The sequence below is a fragment of the Nannospalax galili genome, unplaced genomic scaffold (assembly GCF_000622305.1).
Source record: "Nannospalax galili isolate Female #2095 unplaced genomic scaffold, S.galili_v1.0 scaffold898, whole genome shotgun sequence".
NCBI classification, from domain to species: domain Eukaryota; kingdom Metazoa; phylum Chordata; class Mammalia; order Rodentia; family Spalacidae; genus Nannospalax; species Nannospalax galili.
This window is the reverse complement of record NW_008342399.1, coordinates 1,708,415-1,727,641: the sequence shown is the minus strand read 5'-3', so window position 1 is coordinate 1,727,641 and position 19,227 is coordinate 1,708,415. Positions and strand designations below refer to the sequence as shown.

Genomic DNA, 19,227 nt, shown 5'->3' with positions numbered 1-19,227 from the left:
AGTTAGAGTGGTTCATATGTGCATGGGTATAAGCCATCTACTGGAGCTTGGGCAGTCTACTAAGTTGGGCAGTACTCCTGAAGAAAACTGACTCTCCTGGCAACACCCATCAATTGCCAGTCTCTTCAGTTAAGGGTGGGGCCTGATGAGCCCCTCCCCCCTCCTTGCTGGAATGTTGATTGGCTGGAATGCAGGCAACCCCACAACTGCCATGAATTCATGAGTTTATCTGCTCTGTCATGGCCAGAAGACACTGTTTCACAGAAGTCCTCCCCAACCTTTGGCTCTTTACAATCTTTCCGCTCCCTCTTCATTTTGTTTTCTGAGCTTTGGAGGGACAGATTGTGATTTAGATGTCCCATTTTGGGTTGAGCACTCCACAGTCACTTACCCTTCATTTTGACCAGTTGTGATTCTCTGTATTAAGTATTGTCCACTGCAGAAAGAAGCTGACCTGATGAGAGTTGATAGCTTCACCAAACATTTTTATGAATTTTAATTTTGGGTGCTTGTGGTTGAACTCATGATCTGTGTATGCTAGGCGAGGACTTTACCAATGAATCATATATACACTGAATACACTGAAGGATTTTTTTTTTTCTTCCATGCTAGCTAGGCAAGTACTCTTATCACTACGTCACCTCAGCACAGAATATTTTGTGTTTCTGTCTGTGTTTATGCACTTCGTGTATGCATGTAGAGGCCAGAGGGTGACATTGGGTATCTTCTTTGCTGTCCATCTTATCTTTTGAGACAGGGTGTGTCATTGAACTCTGTGCTCACCAAGCGATTAGACTGACTTGCTGGCCAGAGAGCACTGGGAAGCCACCTGCCCCTAATTCCTGTGCTAGGGTTGCAGATGTGTGCAACTATACCTGGTTTTTTTTACATGGGTGCTTGGAATCTGAACTTGGGCCCTCATACTTGCATGGAAGACACTTTACTAATTAAGCCATCGTCCCACATCTAGATAAATTTATAGCAAGACAATTGATGAAATATTTAGCATATTCAGAAAAATATAGCTACTTGAAGATAAGCTTTAAGTGTATGTTGTTGCTGATTGTTCACATTTATGTTACATTGTAGTCAACCATAACCCTTTCCCCTATTCTGTTCTAATTGAAAGTAGGATCTTTTTTTTTCCCTCTTAAAGCAGTTCAGCTATTCACTTATTTGATATATCTCATTTAGAAATAATTTTGAAAACTTTGTGAATTATTTAAGGGGACTGGAGAGATGGCTCAGCCATTAAGAGCACTGGCTGCTCTTGCAAAGGACCTGGGTTCAGTTCCCAGCATCCACATGGCAGTTAACAACTGTCCATAACTCCAGTCCAGGGGAATCTGATGCCCCCTTCTGACCTCTGCAGGCATTGCATGACATGGTGCATTTACACACATGCTGCCTATACACATACCAAAACGTGTATTTATGCACAAAAACTAGATGAGAAAAAAATTAAAGTTGACAGAATTTGGAATAATAAATTTCTTTAACGTTTATGCAATAAAAATTGGGAGGGGTTGGCCAGGCATGTTGGTGCATGCCTTTAACCGCAACACAGGAGGCAGAGACAGGTGGATCTCTGAGTTCAGGGCCAACCTGGTCTACATAGTGAGTTCCAGGCCAGCTGGGGCTACAGGGAGACCCTATCTGAAAAAGACCAAAAAAAAAAAAAAAAAAAAAATTGAGGGGGAGAAAATGAGGTACAATTAAGTTTATACTTTGAAAACTTCTGTTCCAGTACAGCAATTATTTGAAAACAAAAATAACCAAGTCCAAAAGAGGAGTATTATTTCTGAGAACCAGAAATCTGAAGTGCCATGACAAGATTGGTTATAAACCTTGTTGGACCTAAACCCCTAAGGAAGGCAGTAGAATTTGGCTTTTATGACAAAGGGAAATGTCGAAGTTTCCATGAGGCACAAAAAGCCTAGCTTACTGCTTAAAGCTATTTAAGTGAAGAAAAAGAGGAAAGGCTCTTGAATTGCTGTCTAAGGCCAAAGACTATGAGAGGTGGGGGCCTTAGGGACATAATCTATAGACAAGTAATCCTGACCCAGAATCAGTCCATAGAGCCAGTTCATGACTCTTGGCTATATCCCTAATATTCTCATAGGAAAGTAACTTAAACTACTTTTATTTTATTTATTTATTTTTGGTCTTTTTGAGACAGGGTCTCCCTGCAGCCACAGCTTGCCTGGATTCATTATGGAGACCAGGCTGGCCTCGAACTCACAGAGATCCGCCTGCCTCTGCCTTTCAAGTGCTGGGACTAAAGGTGTGTGCCACCATGCCTGGCTTTAAACTAGTTATAAAAGATACTCAGTTGGCTCTTGGAGAGCTGGTAGTAAACCTAAAAACTGGATGGGATGGGTAAGCATAAAGGATAAAGAATAAACCCCATTTGGGAATGTCCTGTTTACTTTTATTTTGTGTAGCACTTCAGTTCTCATGCCGAGAGAGAGAGAAGGCAAAACCTAAAACCTCCCATTTGGAATGAGCAAACAACTAAAACTCTAGAACACATTTAAGAAATTTAATAGAGACAGACAACTAATATATTTGGCAGTTGGAATAAGAATTTACATCACAGCCGGGCGTCATGGTGGCATGCCTTTGATTCTAGCACTCGAAGACGCAAAGACAGGCAGATAGATCTCTGTGAGTTCGAGGCCAGCCTGGTCTCCATAGTGAATCCAGGTCAGCTGGGGCTACAGGGAGGTCTCAAAAAGTCCAAAAAATGAATTCACATCAAGGGGTTTGGAGAGATGGCTCAGCCGTTAAAAGCACTGACTGCTTTTGCAGAGGACCTGGGTTCAGTTCCCAGCACCTACATGGTGGCCAGCAACCTTCTGTAACTCCAGTTCCAGGGCTCCCGACACCCTCTTCTGGCTTCCAAGGGTATTGCATGAGACATGCACTTAGCCTGCAGGCAAAACACACATATGCTGGCCAGAGTGGTGGCACACGCCTTTAACCCCAGCACTGGGGAGGCAGGGCCAAGTAGATCTCTGTGAGTTCAAGGCCAGCCTGGTCTACATGGTGAGTTCCAGGCCAGCTGGGGCTACAGGGAGACCTTGTCTAAAAAAGTCAGAAAACAACAACAACAAAAAAAACCTCATACACATAAAAATTAAAAAAAATTCTCATCAGACAATTTAAATTTATAAAGCATGAACAAAATTTTTGACTGTCAGCTTGTGCAAAGAAGATAAGTGAACATAAATTGCATTATATAAGATTAAAAATTAATGGAGGTGGGGTTGGAGAGATGACTCATCAGTTAAGAACACTGGATGGTCGTGCAGAAGAACTTGGGTTTGGTTCCCAGCACCCTTGTAACTCTAATTCTAGGGGATCCCATAGAAGAAAATCCAAAGGAAACTCAGATTACTAAGCCACTAGAATTTTTTTCTAAAATAAATTCTGCCAAACATGATTATATGGTTTCCTTTGTAAACTCTACATAGCCATTTATCTAATTGTTGTATTTAAATATGGCAAGAATGTTAAAAGAAATAATATCAGATGGCTAGACTGTGGGGAAAAGTTTTTAAAAAACTATAGGAACAAAGTATAACTGGTAAAGGTTTTAGTTGTGTTCTCTAGGGATGGGCAACTCAGTGCAAGTCAGTGATGTAGAGGTATCTTTGCATAACAGCAAAACTGAATGATAATATATTCTTGATGATATTCCTTGTTAGAGACCATAAAAACAGCTGTTAAGATTTATATTGTAAATTTACATGTATGCCAGACCCTATCCTAAGCAAAACATTTTTTAAAAATTTTATTTTTATTTTATGTGTATGCACGTGTTGCCTGCATGTAGGTAAGTGCACCCATGTCGTACAATGCCCTTGGAGGTCAGAAGAGGCTGTTGGATCCCCTGGGACTGGAGTTATGGACAGTTGTTAACTGCCATTTGGGTTCTGGGATTTGAACCTGGGTCTTCTGCAAGAACAACCAGTGTTCTTAACCAGTGAGCCATCTCTCCAGCCCCAGCAAAACATTTTTTAACTATTTATTTATTTATTTATTTGTGTGTGTGTGTGTGTATGCATGCACACCTGTGACAGAGGGCACTTTGTAGGAGTCAGTTCTCTCCTTCCATCACGTGGGTTCCAGAGTTGTCAAGCTTGATAGCAAGCACCTTTACCCACTGAGCCATCTTGCCTGCTCCTAAGTACTTTATCAGATTATATTTTGTCCCTGCTGCAGCTTTAAAAATATCTGATGGTGGTCCTGTTTTAGGAGTTTGGGAACAATGTGAAACTCAAAGACAAGGCAGAACAGGCAGTAAATGGTTGGTCCAGAACTTGAATCCCTTTTCATCTGGCTCCAAAACAGTTTTATTTATAGCACAAATTAAAGTGGCACCCTATATTCTTTATTTAAGAAGGCAAGAAAGCCAGGTGTGGTGACGCATGCCTTTCATCCCAGCACTCAGGAGGCAGAGGCAGGTGGATCTCTATGAGTTTGAGACCAGCTTGGTTTACATAGTGAGTTCCAGGCTAGCTGGGGCTACAGGGAGGGCCTGTCTCAAAAATTTAAAAAAAAAAAAAAGGGGGGAAGAAAGTGATTGGAAAAATGGTTCAGTAATTAAGAGCACTTGCTGCTCTTGCAGATGACCAGGGTTTGGTTCTCAGCATTCATATGTCTGCTCACAACCAGTTATAACTCCAATTCCAGAGAATCTGACGCCCTCTTCTGGACTCTGTGGGTACTGCATGCATGTGGTGCACTTACATATATGCAGACAAAACATCCATACATGTAAGATAAAAATAAATTTTAAAAATCCTTTTAAAAAAGGATAGGAAAGCATATAACATGTACATCCTATAATTTTTATTATATTTTAGAGAATACAGTATTATCTAAAAGGGAGTAGGTCCATAAACATCTCTTGCTAATTTTAGAACTCATGGTAAAGTCACTTTTCTGATTCTAGTTCTTGTTCTTTGACTCCTGATCACAGCTAAAGCTAATTATGTACTGGTCTAGATTGGCACTACACAAATGTCCTTGCTTATAGCTTTTCTTGGCCTTTAGCAATACTTTGACCAACTCCAGCAATACTCTTTATCATTTAGTCTTATTACCTGTTGTATACCCTCATCTTTCTATGTCAAATTGATCACTCCTTTGAGAATAGGGATCTTTATTATTTTTTTCTCTCCCTCCCTCACAGGGTGGGTGTGTAGCCCCAGCTGGCCTGCTACTGGGAATCCTCCTGCTTCAACTGAGTGCTGGTATTACAGACAAACCATTGTGCCCAGCAGCAGAGCCTGGATAGCTACGTATCTGTCCTAGTATACAAGATACTCACAATATTGTTGCCTCCTAAATGTGTCTTCCCTAAGATTTATCTTGATTATTGTGGCATCATTACTTCCTAATTTCTATTCATGTGTAGATTATATTTTGAAGTCCTTGTGGAAAAGATGTCTTATATAACTTACCTTATGTTCTTAATACTTAGTTTAAAAAAATTTATTTTATGTGTATGAGTGTATTGGCTGCATGTAAGTGTACCCATGTAATGCAGTGCCTGAAGAGGTTAGAAGAGGGCATCAGAGTCCCTGGAACTGGAGTTATGGATGGTTGTTAGCTGCCATGTAGGTGCTGGCATTTGAACCTGAGTCCTTTGCAAGAACAGCCAGTGTTCTTAACCACTGATCCATCTCTCCAGCCCCCAATACTTAGTATTTTTGTTGGGTGTGGTGGGGCAGGCCTTTAATCTCAGCACTCAGGAGGCAGAGGCAGAGGCAGGCAGATCTTTCTGAGTTAAAGACCAGCCTGGTCTACATAGGGAGTTCCAGGCCAGGTAGGACTACATTGTGAGACTCTTGTCTCAAAAAAACCAAAACAAACAAAATGTTTTTTAATAATAATTGATAAAATTAAAACTACACTATTGCAATAGTAGAGTTCTAAAAAAGAGAAATCTTGAAAAATAGATAAAAATTAAAACCAAATTGATTGGTTTACTGGAACATAATGGAAACAGAGTTATCATGGAAAACAATCATTTCAACTTTTGAGTTTGGTTTATATGCTTTAATCATTCATTAAACGGATTATGAATATGCTGTTGGAAGAGGAACACTCACCATTGTTGAGAATAATACCATGGGCCTTCTGGTGGTATTGGTACAGTTTTGTACCTTGTTAGGAAGTTTCTTACAACTATTACTCATGATTATAAAATCTTGCTCTGGGTTATAAAGTAAGCTTGTTTTAAGTTTTTCAAACTACATGTCATTAGAAAGAAGAGTCCATGTTTAATTCCTGAGTTATTGTCCACCTATCACAAAAAGTAAATGGCTAATGCAGGCATTGAAGTATTAAAGTTTGTTACACATCATATTGAATTCTTAAGATGTATTTTAATTTGTTATGTTAGGAAAGAAATAAAAGCTAATTTGTAGTTTAAAATGCTTTTGTTTTGTTACAGGCAGCTGTTAAATCTAAGAAAGCCACAGATACTTACAAACACTATGTGGAAAAGTATGCATTAGCAAAAGCTGATTTTGAACAGAAAATGACAGAAACAGCTCAGGTTGGTATTTTTAAAGCTTTAAGTTGAAAACAGGATACATTTGTTTATATTGATTAAGAATGTGTCTGTTACTTAATTTTTTAACATTAGAATTAAAAAATACTTTATTTTTTATTTTATGTGTATGAGTATATTGCCTGCTTGTGTATAAGTGTACCTGTGTCATGCAGTGCCCTCGGAGGTCAGAAGAGGGTGTCGGAATTGGAGTTACGGACAGTTGTAAGCCTCCAAGTGGGTGCTGGGACTCAAACCTGGATCCTCTGCAACAGCAGCCACTGCTTTTAACCACTGAGCCATCTCTTCAGCTCAACATTAGAATTTTTTAATGCATCATTTTAGTGTTCTAATAACTCAAGTTGGCATTTTGTTTGGGAGATTGAGGACCAGCATGCAAAAAGCTAATGTCTGTGCTAGTTACTTTTCTTATTACTGTGACAAATACTTGACAGAAACAACTTAAGGGAAGAAGGATGGATTTCCTCCAGCTCATTGTTCAGGGAATATAGTCCATCATGGGAATGACAGGCATCAAGACCATCTCCTATCCAGATGGTGGGGAGTATGCAGAGAGCTTGAGATTGAAGTGGAGCCAACCTAGAATCTTCAAGTCCAATCCTATATCTGCCAGCTATGCTGTATGCCCAAAGGATTCCAGTTTCCCAGAATAATTCTACCAGCTGGGGACCAAGTATTCAAACACATGAACCTGTGAGGGATATTTCACATACAGAGTATGTCATAAAGATTTATCCGAATAAATAAGAAGAAACTGTTTAAAGACAACTAGGGGAAATTGGGGCATTGGTAGATAATGAAGATAATGCTGATTGTCAGGCTTGAGTTTGGCATTTTAAAATTTATTCTTATGTCTCCAGGCGTGGTGGCACACACCTTTAATCCCAGCACTCAGGAGGCAGAGGCCAGCAGATCTCTGATTTCAAGGCCAGCCTGGTCTACATAGTGAGTTCAGGCCTGCTGGGACTACAGGGAGACCCTGTCTCAAAAAGACCACCCCCTAAATATATATATGATATGTCTTGAGTGTTTTGCCCGTATATGTGTAAGTGCACCACATGCATTGCTGGTGCCCACAGAAGTCAGAAGAGGGTGTCGGATCTCTTGGAACTTTGGTTGTGTTAGCTGCCTTGTGAGGAACCTAACCTAGGTCTTCTGGAAAAGCAGCCAGTGCTGTCTAACTTTGAGTCTGGATTTCAATATTTACTTCTGCATTAGAAGAAAACTGGAAGAGACTTAGTATTGATGAAGATACAACAGTAAACAGAACAGTGAAAAATCCTTGTTCTCATTGTTCAGTTTTAGTGGAGGAAAATAGTGAAAACTGTCATTTTTTATAAACTTGGGATAAATTGTTATTTTTAAAAAAATTTTTATTATTTTGATTTTATGTGTATGAGTGCGTTGCCTGCATGTATGTGAGTGCACCCGTGTCATGCAGTGCTGTGGAGGTCAGAAGAGGGCTTCGGATTCCCCTGGAACTGGAATTAAGGACAGTTTGTAGCCACCATGTGTGTGCTGGGAATGGAACCCGGGTCCTCTGCAAGAGCAGTCAGTGCTCTTAACTGCTGGGCCATCTCTCCAGACCTGGGATAAATTATTTCTAATTTGGTGTTCTTAGAGCTCTAGTTAAAGGTCTATTATAAGGTAGGTGCATTTTATGAATCCTTCTTAATAGCATCTCTACTTCTCCCCTTTTGTCCTCTTGTTTTGTTTTCTTCCTTAGCACCAATTAACTCTTGAGACATCAGGAATTTCATTTTACCTGTTAGATGGCAGAGGACCCACATATCTCAATGGCTCAAATGTTCTTTATCATGACCTATGTTCTTCTCAGTGGGCTGCAGCTCTGGTACTAAGGCTAGTGGTCAGGAGTTTTTGGCCATTTGTGTTCTTTTGTGTTCCTGGCCCTCTTTTGCATGAGGGAGCTTTATTGATGAAATTGAAAGATGCATTCATGTTCTCTTCATCCCTTGTTCTGTGTTGTGTGAGTCTTAGGTGTAGAGGTTGCATCCTAGGTGTGCCACTTAGGCTTGGGCAATTCACAGAGATTCTCTGTGTGTGTGACCAGTGGTGTAAGTCTGTAATAATCTGTTAAAAAAGAAGCTACTTTGATGGGTGGTGACTGGGATACTTGTCTGCAAATTTAAGGATCCATATTTTGCACATAGTAAGAAATTACATTAGTCTAGGGATATGAGAGCCTTGGTTTTTTTTTTTTTTTCTAAAATCTCTGACCTTTCAAGCTATGTGTATTTGGCTAGGTTTACAGTTCCAGAACATGTGTTTCCTCCTAAAGAGTGGACTTTAAGTCTTTAGATACCTGTTGCTTACCCCCAAAGCTGAAAGTACCACTGCTGCACTAATGTTGTTTGCTGTGCTGGTCATTGATGGGTTTTTAGGTCTTGAAGCTAGGGTTGGACCACTGATTGATGTTCTCCCTTACCTGCTTGTGTAGTGCTCTACAAAGCTGTGAGATCTAGCCTTCAGGGGAAGTGGCTTCCAGGTCAGTTCCAGCTCCATTGCTCCAAATCCTGTGCTTCAAGTATGTCCCGTTTTCAGCAATAGGGTCTTACCATCAAGTTCTGGGATGCAATAAAGGACTGTGGTAATAGCATGTGTAATTTTGGGAGTCTTTTGGATGACCCTGGCCAACAACTCAAAGGAAGGTTTCTCCTGTGTGGCACTGTTTCTTGTCATGTAGTCTTCAGCTATACATATAGACTCATGTAGGGGAATTGTATGTGTAATTTTTCAGTAGGTTTTTGGACTAATATGATTCCTTCAGGTTTTTTTTATACTAGCTAGGCACTATTTATGTCTCCTCTTTTCCTCTGTGTCTTATCTTCCCTCCCTGCTCTTTCCATTTAAAGTGTCCCCATTTTTCCCCATTTCTCCCTTGATAATTTCTGTATGCTCTGGTCCCACCCCCTTTATTCCCATAGTTCTTTATACAGCCCTTCTTCTCCCCCTCCCCTTTAACTACCCCCTTTTTACACATTTCTCCCTTAGTAATGCCTGTCTCCTGCTATTCTTCTCCGTCAGGTTCCTTCTTTCCCTTTATCTCCCTGGTTCCTTCCATTTTCCTGATTCCTACAGTTACATTAGGATATGTGCTCACTTAAAAGGATTTGGTGCTAGGATTCACATGTGAGGGAGAACATATGTCTTTTGTTTTTCTGAGTCTGTTACTTCACAGTATAACAGTTTCTAGATCCATCCATTTACCTGCAAATTTATTATTTCATCCTTGTTTACTGCTGAGTAGAGCTCCATTGTGTAAATGTACCACATTTTCATTAATCACATGTCAGTTGAGGGGCACTTAGGTTGCTTCCATCTCTTAGCTATTGTGAAAAGCACAGCAACAACCATGGTTGTACAAGTATCATTGCAATAAAATAGCATGAGTCCTTTGGGTGTATGCCAAGGAGTCCTATAACTGGGTCATATGGTAGGTTCAGTTTTAGTTTTTTAAGAGTTCACATTGTTTTCTATAGGGGTTGCATGAGTTTGCAATCCCACCAGCAGTGAATGAGTGTTCCCCTTTCTTCACATCCTCACTAGCATTTGGTGTCACTTGTTCCCTTGATCTTAGCCAATCTAACTGGAATAAGATGAAATCTTAAGGTGGTTTTAATTGCATTTCCCATATCAAATTTAGTGGTCAAATGAGTTATAAAAACAGATAAAACTACTTTTGGTTTCCAGAATGTTGGGGATTGAAAATTGTGGCTAAGACAATGACACATAAAGGTGCCAAGAGCACACAGTAGAGGAAAGACAGCATCTTCAACAAGAGATGATGCTGGTAAAACTGGATCTCTACCGGTAGAAGAATGAAACTAGATCCTTATCTTTCACCTTGCACAAAACATCTTAAATGCCATAAATGTCTCTATTAGACACATTTATTTGTCCAGAGGCATTTTTAAACATTATTTGTTAACTTCTTCAATTTGATTATCTATATTGAGATAATTTCTAAAATCTCTCTTGATTCCAGAGTATGTGTTTATATGTATCTATATATATTTGTATTTATCAATTTTTATATTTGATACTCAGAAATTTCAAGATATTGAAGAAACTCATCTTATTCACATAAAGGAAATTATAGAATCCTTGTCAAATGCTATAAAGGAAATTCATTTGCAAATAGGCCAGGTAAATTCTTTTGTTTATATTATACTAGTTGATGAAATTTTTGTGTTCATTTATGGCTTACAAGTCTTTCATTACATCTGGAAATTGTAGGTATGATACTGAATTATTTCAGATGAAGAATATGTGTTTACATGTATTTTTTATTATTAGTCATCAATCATGATAATTTACATTGTTTTTAAGTAACTAAATACTATGATTACATATTTACAATATAACTATACTTATTAGCATTACTCTATAACTGTATAGTTAATATATGCTAAAATAGCTAGTTATTTTTAAAATCTGTTATTTTCTTTTTATTAATTTTCTTTTTTATGTGTATGAGTGTTATACATGCATGTATGTAAATGCACCCTGTGTGTTCAATGCCCATAGGGGACAGAAGAGGGCGATGGATCCCCTGTAACTGGTGTTACTGATGGTTGTGAGCTGCCATGTACGTTTTGGGAACCGAACCTGGGTCCTCTGCAAGAGCAACCAGTGCTGTTAATGGCTGAGTCATCTTGCCAGCCCCATAACTGTCTAATTTTCTAAAAATTAACTATGCAGTATTGAAATTTGGAAGTTGCCAACTTCTGAATATTTTTTCAAGTTTTATTATTTTAAAGTTAGAGCAGCAACTTCAGTACATTAGGGGACTTAAACCTGAAAGCATTTGAAACTTGTGTTTAATGATAATTTGGGCTGTATTAAAATACAGTAGATAAAGATAAAATATTTTCTTTAATATTAAAAATGCAAAACTGTAAGCATTGTCATTATAAGTTTTATTTATCCTAAGAATTCTATCTTTAAATTAAAAAAAAAAGAGTAGTGGGGTAAATTAAAAAAAAAGGGTAGTGGGGAAGGTAAGCAGCCATTGATCCCTACAGATCTGCTAACTCTGTGAGATCTAGCTCTGTTAGTGAGGTCTAGAACACTGTTAGTGAGGTCTAGAACACTGTTAGTGAGGTCAGCACTGTTAGTGAGGTCTAGAGCACTGTTAGTGAGGTCTAGAGCACTGTTAGTGAGGTCTAGCACTGTTAGTGAGGTCCAACTCTGTTAGTGAGGTCCAGCTTGAGGTCAGCACTGTTAGTGAGGTCTAGCACTGTTAGTGAGGTCAGCACTGTTAGTGAGGTCTAGCACTGTTAGTGAGGTCAGCACTGTTAGTGAGGTCTAGCACTGTTAGTGAGGTCAGCACTGTTAGTGAGGTCTAGCACTGTTAGTGAGGTCAGCACTGTTAGTGAGGTCTAGCACTGTTAGTGAGGTCAGCACTGTTAGTGAGGTCTAGCACTGTTAGTGAGGTCAGCACTGTTAGTGAGGTCTAGCACTGTTAGTGAGGTCAGCACTGTTAGTGAGATCAGCACTGTTAGTGAGGTCTAGCTCTGTTAGGTCAGCACTGTTAGTGAGGTCTAGAGCACTGTTAGTGAGGTCTAGCACTGTTAGTGAGGTCAGCACTGTTAGTGAGGTCTAGCACTGTTAGTGAGGTCAGCACTGTTAGTGAGGTCTAGCACTGTTAGTGAGGTCAGCACTGTTAGTGAGGTCTAGCACTGTTAGTGAGGTCAGCACTGTTAGTGAGGTCTAGCACTGTTAGTGAGGTCAGCACTGTTAGTGAGGTCTAGCACTGTTAGTGAGGTCAGCACTGTTAGTGAGGTCTAGCACTGTTAGTGAGGTCAGCACTGTTAGTGAGGTCTAGCACTGTTAGTGAGGTCAGCACTGTTAGTGAGGTCTAGAGCACTATTAGTGAGGTCTAGAGCACTATTAGTGAGGTCTAGAGCACTGTTAGTGAGGTCTAGCACTGTTAGTGAGGTCTAGCACTGTTAGTGAGGTCTAGCACTGTTAGTGTGATAAATGAAAGTTCTTTGGATCAGAAAAATTGGGATATTTTAAAAAAATGCTTTGTAGTAGTTTTATCTAAATTAAAGTAAGAATGTTAAAGGAAAAAAAAATCTATTTTGTTCTAATAGGTTCATGAAGAATTTATAAATAATATGGCTAACACCACAATTGAAAGTTTGATACAAAAATTTGCAGAGTCAAAAGGCACTGGGAAGGAACGGCCTGGTAAGATGATAAAAAGTAATGAAACATTTTCAAATTTCTTTTAACAAATTCCCTCCCTCCATCCCTTTCCCTCCGTCCTCCCTCCTTCTCTCCATCCCTCCCTCCTTTCCTTCCTGTGTCAGTATGTATCCCAGGCATTGAACCCATGATTTCCTGGCTTCAGTTTCTTGGCACTATCTAAATATTTCTGGATTTTTGTTTTGTTTTGTTTTGTTTTGAGACAAGGTTTCACTGTGCAGCCCCCAGCTGGCCTGGAACTTGCTGTATAGACATCCCAGGCTGGTCTCCATCTCATAATGATCTGCCTGCCTCTGCCTCCTAAGTGCTGGGCTTAAAGGTATGCCAGTAGGCCAGGCCATCATACTATGATTGAATTGTGTTGGTATTTCTCCCTCAGACCTTTCTGTTTTTTCTATGTTTCTGATTAACTTGCAGGTTTCTCATACTGGCACAGGAGAGATTTCTTCTCTAGTCCCTTTAAAATGTTATAGCACATTTGGGGCTGGAGAGATGGCTCAGCGGTTAAGAGCACTGACTGCTCTTGTAGAGGACTGGGTTCAAATCCCAGCACCACATGGTGGGTATGAACCGTCCTTAACTCCAGTTCCAGGGGAATCTGAAGCCCTCTTCTGACCTCTGAGGCATTGCACAATACAGGTGCACTCACATACATGTAGGCAATACACTCATACACATGAAATAAAAATAATAAATAAAAATATCTTTAAAAATGTTATAGACATTCATCTTTGACTATACAGTTATGAACTTATAATTGTACTCTACATAGATCTTTGAATTTTAAAAATTTATAAGTTTGAGTGTGTTTTGCCTGCATGTATATATGTGCACTCATGTATGTTCTACCTGTGGAGGCCAGAAGAGGGCGGCTGATCCCCTGGAATTGGAATTACAAACCATTGTTAGCCACCACGTGGGTGCTGAGAACCAAACCCAGGTCCTCTGCAAGAGCAGCCAGTGCTCTTAACCACCAAGCCACCTCTCCAGCCCAATAAATCTTTGAATTTTTATTACAGACAAGTTAGACATTGTACTTGGATTCAAAGCCTTTAGAGATTTTGGAGGTGACTTGTCTTTTCCTTTTCCTCCCACCCTCCCTCATGTTTTCCCTCCTTCCCTTCTTTCCTTCTTTCCTTTCTTCCTTCCTATTCTGGTACCTTCACTGTGGTCTGCTTGAGCTACTTGCTGTTTCTTATACATGCCTGATGTTCCTTGTTATCTTAGTTGTCTTTGCCTTTACTCTGAGAATGGTATATTCCACATCTTTCCTACCTTAAATCAATCCATTTGTCTGTCTGTCTATTTATTTATTTATTGGTCTTTTTTGAGACAGGTTCTCCCTGTAGCCCCAGCTGGCCTGGAACTCGCTATGTCAACTGAGCTGGCCTCATACTTACAGAGATCTGCCTACTTCTGCCTCCCAAGTGCTGGGATTAAAGGCATGCACCACCATGCCCAATTAAATCTTTCAATTTATGTGAATAATAAGCATCCTCCTAAAGAGCCAGGTTATATATTACTTCTTTTACCAAAGGATCCCAAAGTTTGTCTTCCTTATTTTGTGTGTGCACTTGTGAAAAATGTTTCATATTCATCTGTTTTTATTCCCCTACTTACAGTGTATTTTTAATTTAAAATTTTTTGCTTTATTTTATATGTATGTGTGTATTGTGTTCATGTATACAAGTGCACCTGTGTCGTGCAATGCCCATGGAGACATAAAAGGACCTTGGATCCTCTGGAACTGGAAGTATGGACAGTTGTTAGCCATGTGGGTGCTGGGATTTGAACCCAGGTCTTCTGCAAGAATAGTCAGTGCTCTTAACCGCTGAGCCATCTCTCCAGCCCCCTATAGTGTGATTTTGTTGAATGATGCAAGGACGAACATAGAACAGTAAGATTAGAAGGTTAAGGAGATTGGAGTAGGTGAATTTACTTTTAGAAAAGTCTGTATTATGTGAACACTAAATAATTATGGTTAATGTTTAGTGAGCACCAAACTCTGTACCATATACTGTTTCAGTCACTTTGTAGGCACACTTTGGTTTGCAACTTTTTGAAGTAGGTGCTGTAATTCTAGTTTTATAGTTGAGGAAAATACTGAGATGCTAAAGATATGCCTAAGCTAATATATGGCAAAACTGGGTTCCAATTCCAGGTCTTGGAGGCCAATCATAAAAAAATCAGAACAAACAGAATGAGGTTGGTGAGACACTTAAGTACAGAAGACTTAAACTACTTGTGAAAAAATTATAAATAAAGGCCAATTCAAAGGGGTAAACCAAAAATTGGGGCACAAATAGAATTTTGTGGTGTGTGTTCCTGTTTGCATATGTGGGAATATACCTGTGTGTGTGTGTGTGTGTGTGTGTGTGTGTGTGTGTGTCTAGAGTCCAGAACTCAACCTCTGGTGGTGTTCCTCATGAGCTGTCCTTTGTTTTGTTTTGTTTTAAATTATTTGGGACTGGAGAGATGACTCAGTGGTTAAGAGCATTGGCTGTTCTTGCAGAGGAGCCAGGTTCTATTCCCAGCACCAACATGACAGCTAAAAACAGCCTGTAACTCCAGTTCTAGGGGATCCAATGCCCTCTTTTGACTTCCATGGGCACTGCCCCACTTGGGTGCACTCACATACATGCAGGCAGTACACTCATACATGTAAAATAAAAATAATAAATAAAATATTTTTAAAATGATAAAATATTTTAAAATGATAAATAAAATACTTAAAAATCTATTCTGTTTATTATTTTTATTTTATGTGCATGAGTGTATTGCCTACATGTATTTAAATGCACCCGTGTCAGGCACTGCCTGTGGCGGACAGAAGAGGGCATTGGGTCCCCTGGAACCAGAGTTATGGACAGTTGTTAGTGGCTATATGGGTGCTGGGATTGGAACCCTGGCCCTCTGTAAGAGTATCCACTGCCTTTAAGATGAGCCATCTCTCCAGCCCCTCATGTTTGTTTTTTGAGCGAAAGTCTTTCACTGGGACCTGGGACTTCGTCAACAATACCAGACTGGCTCCTAGTGGGCCTCAGGGATCTGTTTCTACCTTCCTAGTGCATCACCAAAACAAGCTTTTTTTTTTGGTCTTTTTGAGACAGGGTCTCCCTGTAACCCCAGCTGTCCATGGAACTCACTGTGTAGACCAGGCTGGCCTTCAACTCACAGAGATCCACCTGCCTCTGCCTCCCAAGTGCTGGGATTAAAAGCGTGCACTGCCACGCCCAGCCAAAACAAGCTTTTTTTATGTGGGTATCCATCTCAGCTTCTTCATGTGCTTGTATCAAAAGCACTTTACTGAAGGGACTTTCTCCCTGCCCGCAAATACAATATTTTTGTATGTGTCTGTGTGCAGTGTGTGTACATGTGTGATGTGTGTTTGTGTGTGTGTCTGTGGGCCTGAGGCAGACATTGGCTGTATTCCTAATATCCACTTTATTCATTGAAGCAGTGTCTCTCAGTTGAACTCAGAGTTCGCTGATAGGCAAGTCTGGCTAGCCAGCTTACTTCGGGGATGCCCTGTCTCCACCTTCTGAGCATTGGAATTACAGGCAGGTGGCCACACCCACCCAGCATTTATGTGGGTGTTGGGATCCAAACTCCAGTCTTCCTACTTGCTACTTGCTCTGCAGAGCCCTTTCCCCACTGAGCGATCTCTGAAGCTCAAAAACAGAATTTTTATACAGGATAGTAGACAAGTTTATTGTATGAAGCAAAGATGTATTGGCAAGTTCTCTCTCTCTCTCTCTCTCTCTCTCTCTCTCTCTCGTGTGTATAAATGTATATATCTGTAGATACAGATATAAATCTATATCTACAGCTGTCTAAAAAATTCAGAGAAATGAATTGAAACCAGGAAACTTGAGCTGAAATTTAAACCTAAACTCATAAGCCATATTTTTCCCCTCTAAATCACAGATGATCAGAGTATACTTAAGCAAAAAGAAAAAAATCCAGAGAACCAACTTGAAGTAGCTCTCTGTTCTTCAAATATCAAATCAGAGAGTAATTAGAACATAAAAATGTTAAGCCAATTTTAATTTGGATTGCTGTACCACTCCCAACTTTAATTGGCATTTGGTGGCATTTTATTCCTTCTCTTGATGTAATTTTTTCCACTCTACTTTGGCTTCCTAGGCTTCTTTGTTGAGTCTTTGTATGTATGCCAGTGTCATTCTGAAGACTCTGTTCAATGTGCAGCCTTACTCATGGAAGATACTGTTACTAGGTTCACAGTTTCCTTCGGGGAAAACTTCAGGATCTGTCTCATCATAGTGCTCCAGGCAATCGCTGCCAATATTGAGGGTTAGTACTCATGTTGAAACCTGTCATCTCTGACTTAGTTCAACAGAGACTCTTTGTTTGCAGATATTGGCAAGCCAGTTTAAAGCAAGCTTAAGTAAAAAAAATTCCATGCCTTTGCTTTTTTAACCTGGAAGGATAGGAATGAATTCAAGGACCAGGTTTATGTCATCAGGACTTGTAGAAGTCCTAGTAGTACTGTCACCACCTCTACTACTACTTCTCCTTCCCTTTCCCCTTCCTTTTCTTCCTCCTCTTCTCTTCTCCTTCTTCTTCGCTGTGAAGGAAGGCATCAACAGCACCAAGTGTGTGTCATGTTAGTTGAGAATCCAAGTGGGAAAAAACCAACTTGTTCTTTCCTAGTGTTAGCATGGTAATTTTAGTGAAGGTGCTGCTTTTATGGCATGTCTCTTTTAGGTCTACATTGTAAAATCAGTGTGTACATAAAAGAGAAGACTATCAAGTAAAAATCTTTTTTCTTTTTCTTTTTCTTTTTTTTTGGCCTTTTTTGAGCTCCAGTAGCTCCTTGTATCTCCAGTTGGCCTGGAACTCGCTATGTATACCAGGCTGGACTCAAACTCACAGAGATCCTCCTGCCTCCTGAGTGCTGGGATTAAAGGCATGTGCCACCACACCAGGCTGTAAAAATCTTTAAGATTTAATTTTCAGATTTTTTTGAGACAGGGTCTGCCTGTAGCTCCAGCTGACCTGGAACTCACTATGTAGACCAGGCTGCCTTTGATCTCACAGAGACCCACCTGCCTCTGCCACCCAAGTGCTTGGATTAAGACATGTGCCACTATAACTGGCTTATTTAAAAATTAAAAAAAGTTATTTACTTTTATGTGTATGAATGTTTTGCCTGCATGCATGTAAGTGCACCCATGCATGCAGTACCAGCAGAGGCAGAAGAGGACATTAAGATCCCCTGGAACTGGAGTTACAAATGATTGTTAGCCATCGTGTGGTGATGGGAACTGAACCTGGGTATTCTGCAAGAGCAGGCAGTGCTCTTAACCACTGAACTGTCTCTCCAGTCCCCAAAGCCAGTCATTTAACATACAGAAACATGTTGGAACTTATTAACTCATTTTATTTAAGTACAGATTAATTAAAATTCTCAGAAATTTTGCTAATATCCAGTATACAGGGATTTCTGGGCCCTTATTCATCATAATGTCCTACCTGCCTGCCTACTTATATAGTCTATGAAAAATTCAAAAAATCCCACAACTTTATAAATTCCCTTCTATGAATTAGGTATTTAAAATAGCTGTTTCTTCAAAATTGCCTCTGAATCACTGCCTGATTCCTTTCAAATCCTAGGCATGTAGATCATGTGTGTTTTCTTGTCTCTGTTGTAGTTGAGTTGTTTATGGTCTGGCTCTTTACAAGCAGTGAGACCTTAAGTCTCAGTGCCCTCATCTGTAGAGATAATATAAATATGATAACTACTCCCTAGGATTGTTGTTTTACATGATAATGTAACACTACTAAGTATTTAATATTATTTTCAAAAATAAATATTCCTGATTAATACGTACTAATAGATAGAGTTTCTTTATAAATTAACTTTTTAATACTTTATTATTTTTATGTGTATACGCATATTGCCTGCATGTAGGTAAGTGCACCTGTGTCATGGAGTGCCTGCAGAGGACAGAAGAGGCTGTTGGATCCCCTGGAACTGGAGTTATGGACAGTTGTTAGTTGCCATGTGGGTGCTGGGATTTGAACCTGGGTCTTCTGCAAGAACAGCCAGTGTTCTTAACCACTAAGCCATCTCTCCAGCTCCATAAATTAACTTTTTAATTTTAATTTTAGTTTTTTTGAGGCATTTTTTTTTTTTATTTTTTATTTTTAATTTTTTTGAGGTAGATTTTTGTTCCTGTTATTAATGGTGGTGGTTTGTTGGTTTTTTTTTTAATTAGAAGAAGCATTTCATTACAAAAGCATTAACCTATTCAATAACATTTTTCTGAGCTAGGGTACATCTCTTTCAAAATTGGCTGTATATTTTTAGGTTTAGATGAATTATTACGCTTGTACAGTCTTTTACTCATTATAAACTCTATAAGACATAAAATTAAATGAGG

General features: G+C 39.5%; 1 protein-coding gene across 2 annotated transcripts in view; it reads left to right on the top strand.

Annotated features, from left to right (window-relative positions):
- Window positions 1–19,227, top strand: part of Fcho2 (FCH domain only 2) — a 131,881-nt gene that overhangs the window by 24,937 nt on the left and 87,717 nt on the right. Inside the window, exons 6-8 of one of the 2 annotated variants that reach the window (XM_029566141.1) lie at window positions 6,467–6,571; window positions 10,655–10,753; window positions 12,706–12,817. In XM_029566141.1, coding sequence (XP_029422001.1) covers window positions 6,467–6,571; window positions 10,655–10,753; window positions 12,706–12,817 — 316 coding nt within the window. The remainder of the gene's footprint in view (window positions 1–6,466; window positions 6,572–10,654; window positions 10,754–12,705; window positions 12,818–19,227) is intronic. The other variant, XM_008838469.1, reaches the window with a different exon arrangement.